This window comes from Dermacentor variabilis, chromosome 5, assembly GCF_050947875.1.
Source record: "Dermacentor variabilis isolate Ectoservices chromosome 5, ASM5094787v1, whole genome shotgun sequence".
Taxonomy (NCBI): Eukaryota; Metazoa; Arthropoda; class Arachnida; order Ixodida; family Ixodidae; genus Dermacentor; species Dermacentor variabilis.
This window is the reverse complement of record NC_134572.1, coordinates 115,339,099-115,355,059: the sequence shown is the minus strand read 5'-3', so window position 1 is coordinate 115,355,059 and position 15,961 is coordinate 115,339,099. Positions and strand designations below refer to the sequence as shown.

At 46.5% G+C, this 15,961-nt stretch overlaps 1 protein-coding gene across 1 annotated transcript; it reads left to right on the top strand.

The window, feature by feature from the left end:
- The first annotated feature begins 12,826 nt into the window (after positions 1 to 12,826).
- LOC142583626 (dynein light chain roadblock-type 1-like) lies at positions 12,827 to 13,186 on the top strand. Its single transcript, XM_075694118.1, has one exon. It carries the CDS (start codon positions 12,827 to 12,829, stop codon positions 13,184 to 13,186), a length of 360 nt encoding a protein of 119 aa, XP_075550233.1.
- Positions 13,187 to 15,961: the final 2,775 nt, after the last annotated feature.

Sequence of the window (15,961 nt, the reverse complement as noted above, 5' to 3'; positions counted from 1 at the left end):
TGGCGCGAAGTTTCGCTTACCCAGCGCGACAAACTGCAGTTATCCAGTGCACCCGACGCTCCGCTTCGTGAGGCCTTGAAGGAAAACGGTAGACTGATGTTGGGATTCAGGCCTTCTTGTTCATAGCAGCCTACGACGCAGCAGTAACGACGGTGACACTTTTTCGAGGCTGAGCTAGGTATCTCCGGATCGGCACCGCCGATTCCTTCTGCTGCCAGCATTACGTCCCACGGCACACGGAGAGTCCGTTTTCGTTAATCTATAGGCTGCGGCCAGCTTGCAGCATGGTCGGCGTGGTCTGAGAGAAGTGACGAGCCTTTTCGTACTCGCAACAGGGCAGAAAAAAAGTTCGAATCGACGCAAAACTCGGGCTAGAAACATGCTTCACCACAGCCTGGGCTCAATGCTACGCAAGCTGGTACTACCCAGATAACGTTTCTCGCCGCCACCAGGCGCCGCTGCTATACCTCAAACTCCAGCGCAAGACGCTCAGAGCCGCTTCCTCCGCAGTTTCGATGCGTGTCGTGTTTATAGTCCAGCTTGTGCAGCATTGTTTGTTGTGCTTAAGTACTGCTGCAACAAAGCTGCGTTTGTGTTTGTAACGTGCAGCGTCTACAAATACCACGTCCTTGTTTCTTCCGTAGTTCTTCGCCAGTTCTTTGCCCTGCTTTTTCTCCTGCCCTCATGGTATATAGGATGCATATTCTTGGTTAGGGGGGGTACCGTAAGATTGTCCCTTATTTCCTTGGGTATGTCCCTTTTGTCTCCGTGTTGCGTGTGGTAGCATATCCCTAATTTATCTAGGATGTGTCTGCCCACCGTCGTCTTGTAGAGGCGTTCGTATTGGAGAGGCGCTTTTATTAACTCCTCTAGAGTGTTGTGTAGTCCCAGCTCTAGGAGTTTCTCCGTCCTCGTGCTTAGCATGAGTCCAATCGCTTGTTTATGTACCGTCATAATCAGGCCCTCTAGCCTCTTCTTTTCTGTGGCGCACCATCTGTGGTATGCCACCACATACGTGATCTGACTTATGACGAACGCGTGGATGATTCTCATGGGTCTTGCTTCTTTCATGCCCTCGTACCTGTTGGTGATTCTTTTGATCATTCGCATCGTCTGAGAAACTTTGGCTTCGATTTTGCGAATGGTTTCTCTATTGGCGCCCTTGGCTTCTGTGATCATTCCCAACACCCTTATCTTCTCGACTTTGGGTATGGGTTGTCCATCTTGTGTCTTGAGTTGTATGTCTATGTAGATTTGTGTGTTGTGGTTCTTGGGCGGTACGCTTTAGCATTGGTCTGTACAGCAACAGCTCAGACTTTTCAGCCGAGCATGTTAGACCGGTGTTTTCTAGGTATTTCTCGACTGTTTCAATTGCTTCGTGTAGTCTCTGTTCAATTGATTCATCACTGCCGTTGTTTATCCATTGCGTGATGTCATCTGCATAGATTGTGTAGTTAAGTCCTTCGATTCCTTGTAATTGGCTAGGAAGACCAGTCAGAGCCAGGTTAAAGAGCGTAGGCGATATAAACGATCCTTGCGGTAGGCCTGCACTGCCAATAAGCATTTTCTCGGACGTGAGATCTCCTACCGTGATTTTTGCTTCTCTGTCCGTTAAGAAGTGTCGTATATAGTTGTACGTCCGCTCGCCCAAGCCAACGTTGTTGATTTGGTGCACTGTGCTTTGGTGTGCCACATTGTCGAATGCCTTCTTGAGATCTAGCCCGAGGTTGGCTCGAGTCGATCTCTCTGGTCCGTCTATCACTTGGTACTTCAGTTGCAGCATGGCGTCTTGTGTAGACATGTTTAATCGGAATCCTATCATTGTGTTTGGGAGTAATTCATGGTCTTCTATGTAGTTGGTGAGCCTCGCGAGGAAGGCATGCTCCATTAGTTTGCCCACGCAGGAAGTTAACGATATGGGTCTTTGATTCCCGAGTTTTAGTTGTTTGCCAGACTTTGGTATTAGGATGACTTGTGCCTTCTTCCACTGCTGCGGTATCCTTCGTTGTTTCCAGCACTCGCTGATATATTCTGTACGCAGTAAATGGAAGTGATGCTTTTTACCAAGTCAATTAACGTACGGGATTGCTACAGAGTGATTACTATGCACTGGGAGGATTCCGGAAATTCAGTGCTATTTAGCGCCTGTTTGGAGCCGTACTACATATAATTTCAGAATGACTTTAGCGGTAGTTTGTAACTTGCCTTGCGATGATAGAAACGTTCTCTTAGAATATGTTTGTCGGAGCCCGAACCCGGAAGACGAGTGTATCAGTGCCGCTCAAGACTTCATGCAACGTCACGCCCGTCATTCACGCATCACCCTTATGGGTGATTTTAATCTTCCTGACATTAATTCGAATTATATTTACTACTCGTCAGCAGCCTCGGATGCACTATTTGATCTCATGTTAACCTTCAATCTTCATCAGATCGTCTCACGTCCACCGCGCTCGCAGGGAACTACTCAAAGCATTCTTGACTCAATATTCATCAGCCATCATTTCGATATTAACCATGTACGAACTAACGTCATCCGTGGCATATCTGAGCATGACGTACCAGTATGCGTGTTACCACTTCGTGGTATTACTCTCCCTTCCCCTGTTTCCATAGCAACCGCCTTCCAAAACGCTGATGACAATAGCATGCTAACATACCTGGACCACGAGTTCCAGCCTTCTCACAAATGGATTCCAATGCCCCTGTTGACGTAAATTCCCTTTGTCTTATGTTCAAAAATATCGTCCTCAACTGCGTCATAAACTACGTGCCTACTAAAACCAAGCGGCCGCCAAAATATAATCCGTGGATCACCCGATAAGTAATACAGGCGAAGCGGCGCCTGATAAGATTGCATAGAACATTAAAAATTAAAGGAGGAAACTTATTCAGAGCGACGAAACTGCCTAATGTCATCGCGGAATTCAAACTTATAGCCAAACGTGCAAGAGAACATTATTTTAATGTAACGTTACCCAGCTTTCTTACTAATAATCCCGGAAGGTTCTGGAGGCACTTTCGCACCAATGATAGAAAAGCGTCCCACCTACTCCCAGAGGAAGAAACTGCGAAGGCCAGTGCGTACAACATTTTTTGAATCGGTATTTAATACATACAATAACATCATTTCCCCCCATCCTAACCAGACAGGTTGTAAGCATTGACAAATAAGACATTGCGGACACTGGCATATGTAATCTTCCGTTTAACCTTGACCCTAAAAAAGGCAGCGGTCCTGACAACATACCTAACGACTTTCTGAAAAGGTATGAGGAATTGTGCAGTAGATACCTTGGCATAATTTTTCGTAAATCACTCACGACTTCACAGCTACCAAATGACTGGAACATTGCAAAAATAATACCGATACATAAATCAGGCGACGCAGCAGAAATTTTAACTTTTAGACCTCTAAGCTTCTAGAGCACATAATCTTAAAGCTCATCACGGTTTTTCTAGAGATCATTGACTTTTTGTCTCCCTACCAACATACCTTTCGCAGTGGTTTATCAACAGTAACCTAACTAGCAGAACTAGTCCACGATCTTGCATTTACCGTCAATCACCACGGTCAGACTGACATGATTTTACTTACATTTTTGATTGTGCATGCCATAACAAATTAATCGCTAAAGTGAGAAGTGTTGTTGGAAACGGGCCCCTTTCAGGCTGGATAAAAAAAATTCGAGCCAATAGATCGCAGTTCGTAATCTAAGAAAAAAATGCTATCTAACACTGTCGTAGTTACTTCCGGAGTTCCCCATGGCTCAGTTCTTGGGCCATTACTCTTCCTAACCTATATTAATGACATCACCGCTAACATTGATTGCAATGTAGAGCTTTTGACCGGCGACTGCGTTATTTATAGCGAAATCACTCATTATAACGACCACATCGCACTTCATACATCCGTCAACGCTTTAGCTACTTGGTTCTCTAATTGGCAGATGTCAGTTAACATAAAAACAACTGTGACCATGACCGTGACAAGGAAAACAAGACCATCTAACTTTACAGGTGAGATTAGCTGCATACCGCTGTCTAAAGTAGAACATAAATGCCTAGGAGTTACACTACCCTCAGACTTCAGGTGGGATAAACATACAATGAATATCTCCGTGGGAGCATTACGCAAATTATTCTTCGTCAAAAGAAGCCTTGCGCTCTCTGCCGCATCACTGAAGCTACTGGCCAACACAAGGTTCGCTAGACTTGTTCTCGAATGCACAAATACTGTCTGGTTTCCTCATTCAATGACTCACATAACAAAATGAGAAGCAATACAAAGAAAGGCCATAAGGTTCATTCACAGTAAATATAAACGCGCTTACTCGCCGACTAATCTACAAACGCAGAGTGGATTGCAAACGCTATCTACCAGAGCAAAACATGCACGGCTGAAGTTCTTGTTTCAGCTACTAAAGAATAACTATAAGACAGATGTGTCCAGGTACGTTTCATTTTCTGAGACACGAAAAACACGTAACAAACGTGCGTACATTTTAACAGAGTACACCTGCAACCACTACACTTTTAAGTATTCCTTCTTTCCCTTCACAGTAGCTGAAAGGAACCGACTTGATCCTGCTATAACCAACATCGAATCGTTATCAGAATTAACCTCATAATTAGAAGCAACAGCGCGTAAATAAAATCTTTTATCATCGCATGAATCATCGTCACAGATTTTGCATTGTGTTGGTTTCGACGTCCCCTTTTCTCTTTTCTTTTTTATTTTGGATTGTTGCCGTTATGTGGACATATGCAATGCTCTGTTCCCAAAATAAATTATATATTACTGTATTACTTCTAGTCCTAAGATGACTGTTGTAACTGCCATTTCTTGCCTAGCCTTTCCCTCTCGAATTCTTTCTCTCTTAGCGTTATATGTTATAAGCGCATCTCTTCACCCAACTGTATAATTTCTCGGCGAGTTAATTGTTATACTACCGTTCGTTCCTATTTCATGTATAAATGGTTGCCTCCGTGTTCTTCAATGCTAGTTTTGTTAATTTTTCTGGAATATCATGCTAGTTAATTGTCACGTGGAAACAAGCATTCATATTCCTAAACTCGGCGTCCTTCTTATATTACTGTCTTTGGACAATTGCTTTTCCTTTTTTATTTTTCTTCTTTTTTCTGAGTTAACTGTTGCGCCTATATATTGTTTCTCCGTGTTTTATGCTTAAATCCTGCGTACTGATACATGTGAATATATACTGTATTGCCCAACTGCCACGCTCTTGAATGAGAGTAGCAGTCTTGTAAATAAGAAAAGTAGTAAAGAAAAATGAATAGTTAGGCCTCTTCTAGGTCAGCGACGTCATGCCGCAAACACTACAGAAAAAAGAAAACGAGAGGAGGAAACACGCTGAAAAAAAATCTATGCACAGTATAGCACAAATCATAAGCCCACATCGTTATATAACCGCGGACATCAGCACTGGAAGCGGGGTCTTATTTCACACGGTCACCAAATCACATTGGAATAATGTCACGCAACTCTTCCCAAATATAAGTGACATACAGACAAGTGAGTATACTTAAGTACAAAGCATAAAGCGGAGCGTTCCATCATTGAAGCATCGAAATTGTACATAAGCTTAAAAATCCGAGGAGACCTAAGCACTTCTTACGAATTGTGAATGCGAAAGCAATATTGACAACTTGAACGCCGCAGAGCGGTCCTTTGAGTTTTGCACTGTGAGTAGGGTGCCATAGCGGTACGTGCGACCCGAGTCAGCAAGCAGCGCCATCCTGCCGTGCCAAAGCTGCATGCCTTCGAACTCCTGCACGACGAGAGACCGAGGAAGCAACAGCGGCCACAAGGGTAGGCAGGTGCGCACAACACCTAAGCCCAGTGGCGGTGAGAGAGAGCGATACGGACCGCGCCGCCTTCCGAGTGCGAGAGAAAGGGTGACGTGGCGTCGTGGCTGTGTCCTCTCCCCTCACGCAACACCTGGCGCGCTAGCGGAAGTAGTTCCCTTTCCCCCACTCTTCTCCGTCGTGGCGCGCTCGTGACGTGGCACTGCAACCAATGGGAATTAAAGGGCCACTTTATTATTTCGCTCACGCTAGGAGAAGGCGTCAAAACTCGCCTTACCAAACCGAAATTACCGGAGTGGGATAAATTCAGAGAGATAAGAAAGGAGGCCTCACTGCCGGACGATATCTACAATATCGACGAGTGGACACACCTCCTTAAAAAGCACGTAGGGGAAGCGACTCCAACTGTAGAGGATGAGGATGCACCCCCAGCACTGGACAGCAAAATACTGAACATGTGGAGCAGAAAGAGTAACCTGGGGAAAAGACTCAAGGCACAAAGATGGAACAGGAATATCCGGGGCGAACTAGCCAGACTCAACAAAGAAATAGAAACGTATGCGATTAAGCTCAACGAGCAGAATTGGTACAGCAAGTGCGATAAGATGGAAGCCAATATGAGTTTCTCCGAAACCTGGAGCCTTCTCAGACATCTAACCGACCCTAGTAAATTAAATATGCAAGCTATTAAAACCAGGTGAGAGCGAGGCATGGCTTTGTTGGCACAGATGACGAGCTCATTAGCGAGCTCCAAGAGACATATCTTGGAAAAGCAGAGAGCGAGATGCTTAAGGACTACGAGGGGCCTCCCAATCCAGATCTCGATGCCCTCATCACCACGACAGAGGTTAGAGCAGAGATTAATAACCTCAGAAAGAGATCGGCCCCCGGTCCGGACGGGATAACAAACACAGCTCTCAGGAATCTAGACGATGAGTCCATCATTGCATTAACCAAATTCATGAACCAGGTGTGGGAGAAAGGAAAACTCCCAAAAACATGGAAACAGGCGGGCGTAGCCTTTATTCCCAAGCCAGGCAAAGTACCCGGCTTGAACAACATGCGACCAATTTTCCTCACCTCGTGTGTAGGGAAATTGATGGAGCATGTTGTTGAAACGAGACGGACCAGGTACATGGAGGAGAATGATCTCTCGCCGCATGAAATGGTTGGATTCAGGCCTGGGCTCAGTACACAAGATGTCATGCTCAGGCTTAAGCATGATATCCCAGACTGATACGACTCAACTGACACCAGGGCCATCTTAGGCCTCGACCTCACCAAGGCATTTGACAGCGTTAGCCATAAGGCTATCTTGGTAGGCCTCGAAGAGGTAGGTGTGGGACACAGGGTATATACATACGTCAAAGACTTTCTGTCACAGAGGGAGGCGAATATAAAATTTCTGGATGTAAAATCCCCTCGCATCACACTTGGGAGCAAGGGGACCCCGCAAGGGTCGGTGCTATCACCCTTCCTTTTCAACATAGCGATGAGGGGTCTCCCGGCGGAACTCAATAAGATTAAATCGATTAAATTTAGCGTGTACGCGGATGATATCAACATCTGGGTTAACAGTGGGTGTGACGCAGCCATCGAACTTAAACTACAGATAGCGGCGAATATGGTGGAAGAGCATGCGGCCAGCAGAGGCTTGGCGTGCTCGCCACAGGAATCGGAGCTTTTAATCACTGAGCCAAAGCATCAAAGGGGACACGCTGGGAGCAGCAGACCCATCAATGTTTTCGTAAGCGGAAATGAAGTTCCCAAGGTGGAGGAAATCAGAATTCTGGGCATGTATATCCAGAGAAATGGATGCAACCTCACGACAATCAAAAAGGCTAGAAGGATACGCGGCGCAGGTCACGGGGATCTTTAGGAGAATTTCACTCAAAAGGAGGGGCCTCAAAGAGAACAGCCTCCTCAGACTCATGCAAGCCTTCATTACCAGCCGTATAGCGTATGCCACACCGTATCTTATGTTTAAGCGAGAAGAAAAGGAGAAAATAAATGCGATCGTCAGGATGAGCGTTAAGAGAGCCTTAGGGCTCCCAGACTCGACCTCGATAGACCTCCTCTTCAAAATGGGGGTTCACAACACGCTAGTTGAGCTCACTGAGGCAGTACGAGTGTCTCAGTTGAAAAGATTAGGCCAGTCTAAAACAGGGAGAAAAATCATGGAATGGGTAGGAATCCAATGCGACAGGGGTGCTCCGACTGACAAGAAAGACATTCCGTTGGACGTGCGTAAACGCTTCCGAATCGCCCCCCTACCTAAATATATGCATCCTATCTACAACAAAGAGAGGAGAGCTCACAGGGCTAAGGCTCTAGTAAATAAACTTAAAAACACACCGGCGCATAAAGTAGCGTACGTGGACGCCGCTTGCGGCAGAGACGGGGCTGCGGTATCGACGGTGGTTGATGGCGACGGGTGCGTCAAGATAGTGTGCTCCATGTGCACGAGGGACGCCTGTACAGCCGAGGAGGTTGCAGTAGCGCTATCTTGTGCGGGTACAAAAGCGGGAGTAATATTATGCGATAACAAATTATCTATCCGAAATTTTAACAAAGGGAGAATCTTGGAAGAAGCCCTCCTCATTCTACTCCAGAACCCTCCCAGGAGGGACATAACCTTTATTTGAGTATCGGCCCATGAAGAAGTCCCAGGCAACGAAGCCGCTCACGAGCTCGCCCGAGCACTCTACCACCGGGCAACTCTAGAGCAGCCAGTTCCAGGGATAAAAGATAGCATCATCACGTACAGGGAAATTGTCGATCATTAGAAAGCCGAAAGAAGAATCTTTCCGCCTCCGCATCGGTCTCTCTCTCTCGAGGACGCTCGCATTTGGCGACGCCTCCAGGGAAACAATTATACATCACCACATTGGATCTACTTAACACAGACGAGGAACTATAACGACGCCCTCTGCAAACTTTGTAAGCAAAAAGGTAAGCTAAACCATATAATATGGGAGTGTGCTGGCTCCCCAGGGGCCAAGGAAAACGTTGACAGTAGAGAAGCCTGGGAGGCCTTGCTCCAGAGCGAGGCTGAAGACGATTAGCGTCGAGCAATCCGCCTGGCCGTTGAGGCCGTGAAGACTCACCGTCCTCAACGCGCGGGGACTGCTTCGTCCTCCCCCCCTACCTACGTGTAGGTTAAGAGGCGGGCGCCCCAGCTCGGTGGAATAATAAAGTTTTCAATCAACCAATCAATTTAAGGACCGTTTCGCTGCTACAGACTTCGGACGGCGGCTTTTTCGCTCAATGGGTCATTCGATGCTTTCGCATCAATAAGCCGCTTTCATAACACTGAAATGCTCTTCATCCGGAACTGCATCTCCATCAGGTATAGTTGATGAGATTCCAGTCCACTTAGAAGCCGCGGTGGACATGAACGGCATGTCTGTACATATCAGGACACGACTATGGTCCGACCACTTTGCTCATTCATAGAGGGCGTTCTCCAAGAAGGTTCAAGCGGCCACGCGGGCGAACCCGCCGTTATAACATTATGGCCGTTCGATAAGAATATGTGCCACTCAAGCGTCGGCTTTGTCCCGGGAACTAGTCCGGAGAACAACCTGATTTGACGGTGCCCTTTTCCTGCTCACATCTACTCTTGATTACGGGAGAGCCAGCAATCTTTATTTTAGTGCTCTATTTTATAATTTTAGGACTATTTAAGCGCTTCTGTATGTCGTTACCCCTCTGCCTTGCTCTGCGCTCCCACGCCAAGAACATTTATTATATTAGGAATTATGATACACACAGCCACACACCGTCCCAAGCTTACTATACCGAACGCACGTTACACTTGAGCTATTTATCGGCGCGGTGTTTTCAGATCGCAGCGCATGCACTACTAATTATAGAACTAAGATTTCTTGGCGAAAAAGCAAGATCGGTAGAAGCCTTCGTTGATGACTGTCAAATCAAGCGGCAGCTTTTTCTTGAGTTCTTTATGCCGGTAGCCACGCGATCTCGTGATTTAGAGGAAATCTTACGGCAGCAGTCTGATTAGATAATAATCTTTCAGTATAGTGTCGGCGACCACATTAAAGTGATTTCGATACCGCGGCAGGTGTGTCGTGTGCTGAACTATACCTGAATGACTGTGATGATAAGGTGAAATGGAGATACCACGTTACCGCGCTCATATATGGTGGGGCTCGCGTGATCTAGGTGACGTCACACCGTGCGCGGCCGTTGTCGCCTGCACCAACCGATCAGGTGCTTCTATATATGTTCCCCGCGCCTGCGCTTTCTTTTCTGTTTTTGTCCACCTTCTCTTCCTTACCCCTGTTGCGCTCTCCAGTTTGTCATGCGAGAAATCTATGTATCTGACCATCCAAAGTGCTCGAAGTGTACAAGGAAAGCTATCGCCTTAAAAGCTTACTCACGTCCGGCTACATCTAATACTCTTGAAGCCACACAATCGGTGTCTGATCGGTGTCCTGCAGTATTTAGAGGCGCTTCCCCGCAAATATTTGTCTGGAAGCTACCCGTGGCCCTGCCTACAGAGCACCGAAGCAGAAATATTTGCCACTGGACAAGTCATCCAAAAATACGCGCTGCCCACCAAAACAATAAACATGTACACCGACTACTAAAAGCATGCACACGCATCTTACACAGCGATCTACTCCGCCCTCCCCTCATGGCGCGCACGCTTTATGAAAACATAAAAGGAATGATCGGACCCTACTGGGTACCTGGTCAAGCCGCGATGCTTGGAAACGAAAGTGCAAACCGGCTTTCCCGCGTAACCGCAGTCCGTGCCCCGCGCAACAGCAGCCATCCCCAGAGAGATTTCACGCCGCCGAAATCCATTAGACTGAAATATCTACGACACAACACATACACTTAACCTAAGCCACACGAACATCTCACCAAGGAAGAATAGGTCCTCAATTCAGGCGAAAATAGGTACCCTCCGAAAGCTTGCACGAACGGCCCTCTACGAAAGAAGGCCACCAGCCGGATGTTGCACGTGCCAGGGACTGCTAAACCAGACCAGACTCACCTATATATATATATATATATATATATATATATATATATATATATATATATACAGAGTGTCCCACGTATTTTGAGCCAAACATTAAAGAGACTGACAACCAATTTTCGCGGAACCAGAGTTTTATGGCACAACGCAAAGCTCACCCTCGTTAGTGTTCACATCTGCAACGGTTACTTCCAAAAGCGCGTGGATGTTTAGTGGGCACAATTTTCCGATCTGAGCAGCCTCTAAAAAAAATGTAAGAGTCCCTCCTCCAGCAAAGCCGAGAAGTGAGAGCGATGTCGATAGCCCGCCTCGCAAATTGTGAAAGCCGCCCATCGTACTGATTTCGCAGGAGAGAGTGTGACTATTGTTAACCACCTATATTTTGACCTTTTTAACCACTTTGGAAAATAAAAAGCTGGTGCAATAAGTTCGCGTTGTTGTAAAGACATTTTTTTATATTTGTACCACGTTTTCCCCCTAGTACACGCCTACTTCATGGCTGGCTGGCCCCTGTCGCCGTTGTTCTGTCGATAGACGAGCCACGGCAACTCATCAAAAACGAAGGCGAAGGCAGCGCCACTTTTCTGATCACTAAAACCGAAGGCTTATGCGCACTTTGTAAATCAGGAAAAACTATTGATAACGAAAACTATGTTGCCTTTCAATACAAATAAAAGACCAGAAACCGCGTACATTAGTAGGTCACGTGGTGGACCTCCTATGCAGATTCATGTTTTTGACGCGTGGGGCGCAAAAGGTCACTTTTCGAGACTTTTAGGGATGAATTAAACATGTAAATCCTCGTTTAATCGGAAAACCATGGCTCGTTTTAGGCTCTACGATAGGCTCTACAATCTTTCCATCAGCTAGGTTATCTCGATTCTTGTTCTGAGTGGTTGTCTGTCCCTTTAAATATTTGCAAATGACACGTAGCTGGACGGAGTGAAGGTATTGTCGTTTGCTGTTGCTTGGAGACACTCAGGTTACTTTTCGCATTCCGCCTGATTATGTAATTATGCCTAATTAATTATTCAACTTCTCAAAAAGTATAATTAGATTAAAAGTGTCAATCTAGAGAAACATGAAAAACTCCCGATACAGCTTTCTGTTGCTCGATACGTGCTACATGAAAGTGCTTTTCCGAGCGTGACAGAAGCCCGGGAATACGCGCAAAGTGCCTCGAATGGCCAGCCGCGCGGCAGTTTTGGCCGTGGCAAAATGGCCGTTCCCTTATCATCAGAAGAGAAATTTTGCCACCACACTAACGCCCACTGACGTGTCATCTCCAAAGACGACAACGACGAGGCGCGAGCACCAACATATAAAGGAGGTTTAACAATGTTTTAAACCTCCTTGCAACGTATGCGCTTAGCACGAGCGCGCCTCACGTGCAGAACTCCCGGTCTATTGTTTTTTTTTCAATGGTTGCGATGCTGTTATAGTTCGGGCTCATTTCACGAAGCAATTCATCGGTGGCCAGAAACGGCTGTGTTGACGCAAGTACAAGATCCTCACTTAAATAATATTATTTTTCATCATGACCCCTACAACCATGCATAAGTCATAACTCGATTGATTGATTTCCTGCTGCTGCGTCTTCTTCCTCTGTTTCTCATCCATAAACTTCGTGCTCTTCAAACGTCAGTCGTCTTCAGCAGGACCAGCGGATTTAAAATATACGCATGTGCATGTCCTCTGCCTAAGCCGCAGACATTTCAAAACAGAAATCACTGGGAATCCGCACCACGTTTCGGCGTTTCTTTTTCTCACGGTGACAATTCCTCGAAACGCAAATGCGGTACGCTCTCGCCGCGACGCGCATTGCCATCGCGATTCTGCTCGTGACCCGGTCGAGTTGTGTCGCGACACGGCTACGCCTCACGAAGCTGCGGACTTGACGAGAAGGGTCAGAAGAACCTGGAGAGCCTCGGCGCGTGATCGGAGTGCTTCGCTATTCTTTGCACGTGCACGACGACTGCGGCTGCCATGACATCGCACCGCGGCAACGCCACGGCGACAAGGGCCAAAGCTGGCGGCACCACGAGCAGCAGTGAGGTCGAGGACACCTTTCTGTCGCTGCACCAGCGCGAGGGCGTCGTGGGTGTGATCGCCACCACGGCCGACGGGGCGGTCATCAAGTCGACGCTGAAGGACGCCCAGGAGACCACCCGGTACGCGCTGCTCGCCGCGGGCGTCGGCAGGGAAGCCAACAGCACCACCGGGAAGCTGCCCTCGTTCTTGAAGATGAAGGCTGGTGACCGCGTGATCCTCATCACTCCCAGCAAGAAGTACACGCTCATCGCGGTCACCAAGATCTCGAATCCTTACGCGGACGCCACTCAATAAAGCGTCAACGCTGCTAGCAGCGATCCACCCTTTGCGTGCGTGGTATTAACGCTATAGCGTTAAGGAGCTCGTGTCGCAGAAAAGCCGGTGTCGTCGGCGTCGGTGTCGGCGTCCGCGGCGTTGGCCGTGAGCGATAAATCACGGCAGGCACTTCATAAATAAAAAGCAACTTCCAAGATGGGCTGTGTGGGAATCGAACCAGGGCCTCCGGAGTGTGAGACGGAGACGTTACCACTGAGCCACGAGTTTTTTTTTTCTTTATTGCCTCGCTTTTCACAGAGTTTACGAGATAAGAACAGATTAACAAGATAATAGTACCGAGAACCGTCAGCTGTTTGCTGACTACAAGCCATCAGTATTTCGGCATCTGCAACAACATTTCTAATCTTGGAACCCACTCTGGTACATACGACTGCACCTTCTGCACTTCGACAAAATGGGACACCGATTCGCAAAAATATTCGCGAACCGGTCTAGCGTCAATATCCGCATTGTGCACAGCAGTCCGAGTTCGCCATATACTGTGCAGGCCCAGGAGCATAACCAGATCGAAAGGCACACCATCGTCGTTTTCGACCGTGAGATAACGGATTCCGTGCGGACTTAATGGCAACTCTTTTTTCAAGGTTCTCTGTAAGATGTCCCAGAAGAACACTCCACCCCAGCAATCTAAAAACACATGCTCAATTGTCTCTGGTCTTTTGCATAACAAACAATGAGTACCCCACGGAACAAATAAACCCTTTTCTTCTAACCATGTTTTAACAGGTAAGGTTCCTGTGTGCAGCTTAAAAAAAAAGGTTTTAACCCCTGGCGCAACTGGCATTTTTTTAACGCGTTTCAAAACATCTTTTCCTTTGCCTGCACAGTATAATTCACGGTACAATGGCACAGGAAATAACACATCCACAAGGTCCTTGTACAGTTTTTTGCGTGACACATCTGTCAAATATTGCAAAGAAAAACGCACCGATAAGAAGCGGAAAGATGACACCACTTCTTTTAGATATCCTCGTACTGGTCCTTGCTGACACACCGAAGACACAACAAACTCTGGTAGCACTTTACCCAGCCTCAGTTGAATCATAGTTCTGAGAAAGGTATGATCTACATCTCTGAGAAAAACAAATCGACTGACGAGTTGTCTCACATACAGATGCACTAGACCAAGCCCACCATCACTCCCTCTTTTAAACAGATTTGTTCGGCTCGTTTTTTCCCATAGAGAGTTCCAGATAAAGACCGCGAACACTCTGTGCATTTTTTGTACATTTAACCTGCTGCAATGCAAAACTTGCATTACATACCATAGCTTGCTTACAAGAAATAGGTTGCACGTCGTGGCCCGTGCGAAAATCGACTTATCCCATCCTTTCCACTTTTGTGCATTTTCACGTAACACCTCTGTTTGTTTTTTCCAATAAGGCTCATTATCAGAGTAGTACTGTAGGGGTGCTCCTAAGTATTTTGTCGGTGTTTCTTGCCATTTAATGTTCAAAAACATCCTTGGTGTGACGTCCCATTCCCCATGCCAGAACCCAACGCACTTGTCCCAGTTTACTGCACTACCACTTGCTTGACAGAAACTTTTAACAGCATTGACGGTATGCATTATACTTTCATGATCAGCACAGAAAACTGCAATGTCATCAGCGTAAGCAAGAAGGCTTACCTCGGTTTGATGTAACTGAAATCCACGTATCAAGTTGTTCCTAATTACGCTTAGACAAAAGGGCTCAATATATATGCAAAAAAGAAGCGGAGATAATGGGCACCCTTGTCTGACCGAGCGCTGTACTGGTATGTATTCAGCTACTGATTTGTTTATTATCAATCTCGTCGTACATCCGGCGTAAGCTATCCGCACACCTTCGCTGATAACATTGCCTACATTCACATATTCAAGCATACATAGAAGCAGATCGTGCGGCACGCGGTCGAATGCCTTCTCAAGGTCAACCTGCAGCATAGCGACACTTAGTTGCATTGCGTCACAGCATTCAAGGATCGATCGTGCTATGTGTATATTTGTCATAATTGTCCTTCCTTTTATTCCGCACGTTTGATGTGGACCGACTAAATCTTTCATTACGGTCTGCAACCTGCTAGCCAACACTTTCATTAATATTTTATAGTCTATATTTGTCAGGCTAATCGGCCTGTACGATGTGACGTTACGTAATTTGATTGGGTCTTCAGTTTTTGGTATTAGGACCGTGTGTGCTGACAAAAAGGACGGCGGTAGATGTTTGTTCGCGTAAGCCTCGTTGTATACTTCAGTCAAAACAGGTGCGATAACACCCTTAAACGCCTTGTACAATGCAGCGCTTAAGCCATCCGGTCCCGGTGATTTGCCATTATTTAAATGGTCAATCGCATTTTTAACTTCCTCTACTGTTATGGGCACTTCTAATACTTCCTTAGTTTCATCATCTAATGTTGGCATCAACGTATCCAGCTTTTCTGGACACAAGAGTTTAGTTCGCGTGAATGCCACCACGTGGCGTACTCACCTTGAACTTTTCAAACTTCCCGCGGTGACGCGTGATGACGTCAACCAAACAAAAATAAAAAAGTAAAAGCTATCCCTGCGCATTGAACTTCGCCACAATGCTTGTCCCGCTGGCGTTATCAGTGTTCTTGATCAAGCGTATTCGCTCGTCGCCTGGAAATTACTCGTCATCCAGCGTTTACTCGCGACGAGCAATTGTTGATTCTGGGCCTTTGATCCGGTTCTTTTTTTTTCCCTTTCTTTTTCTTTTTTTTTCATTCTAC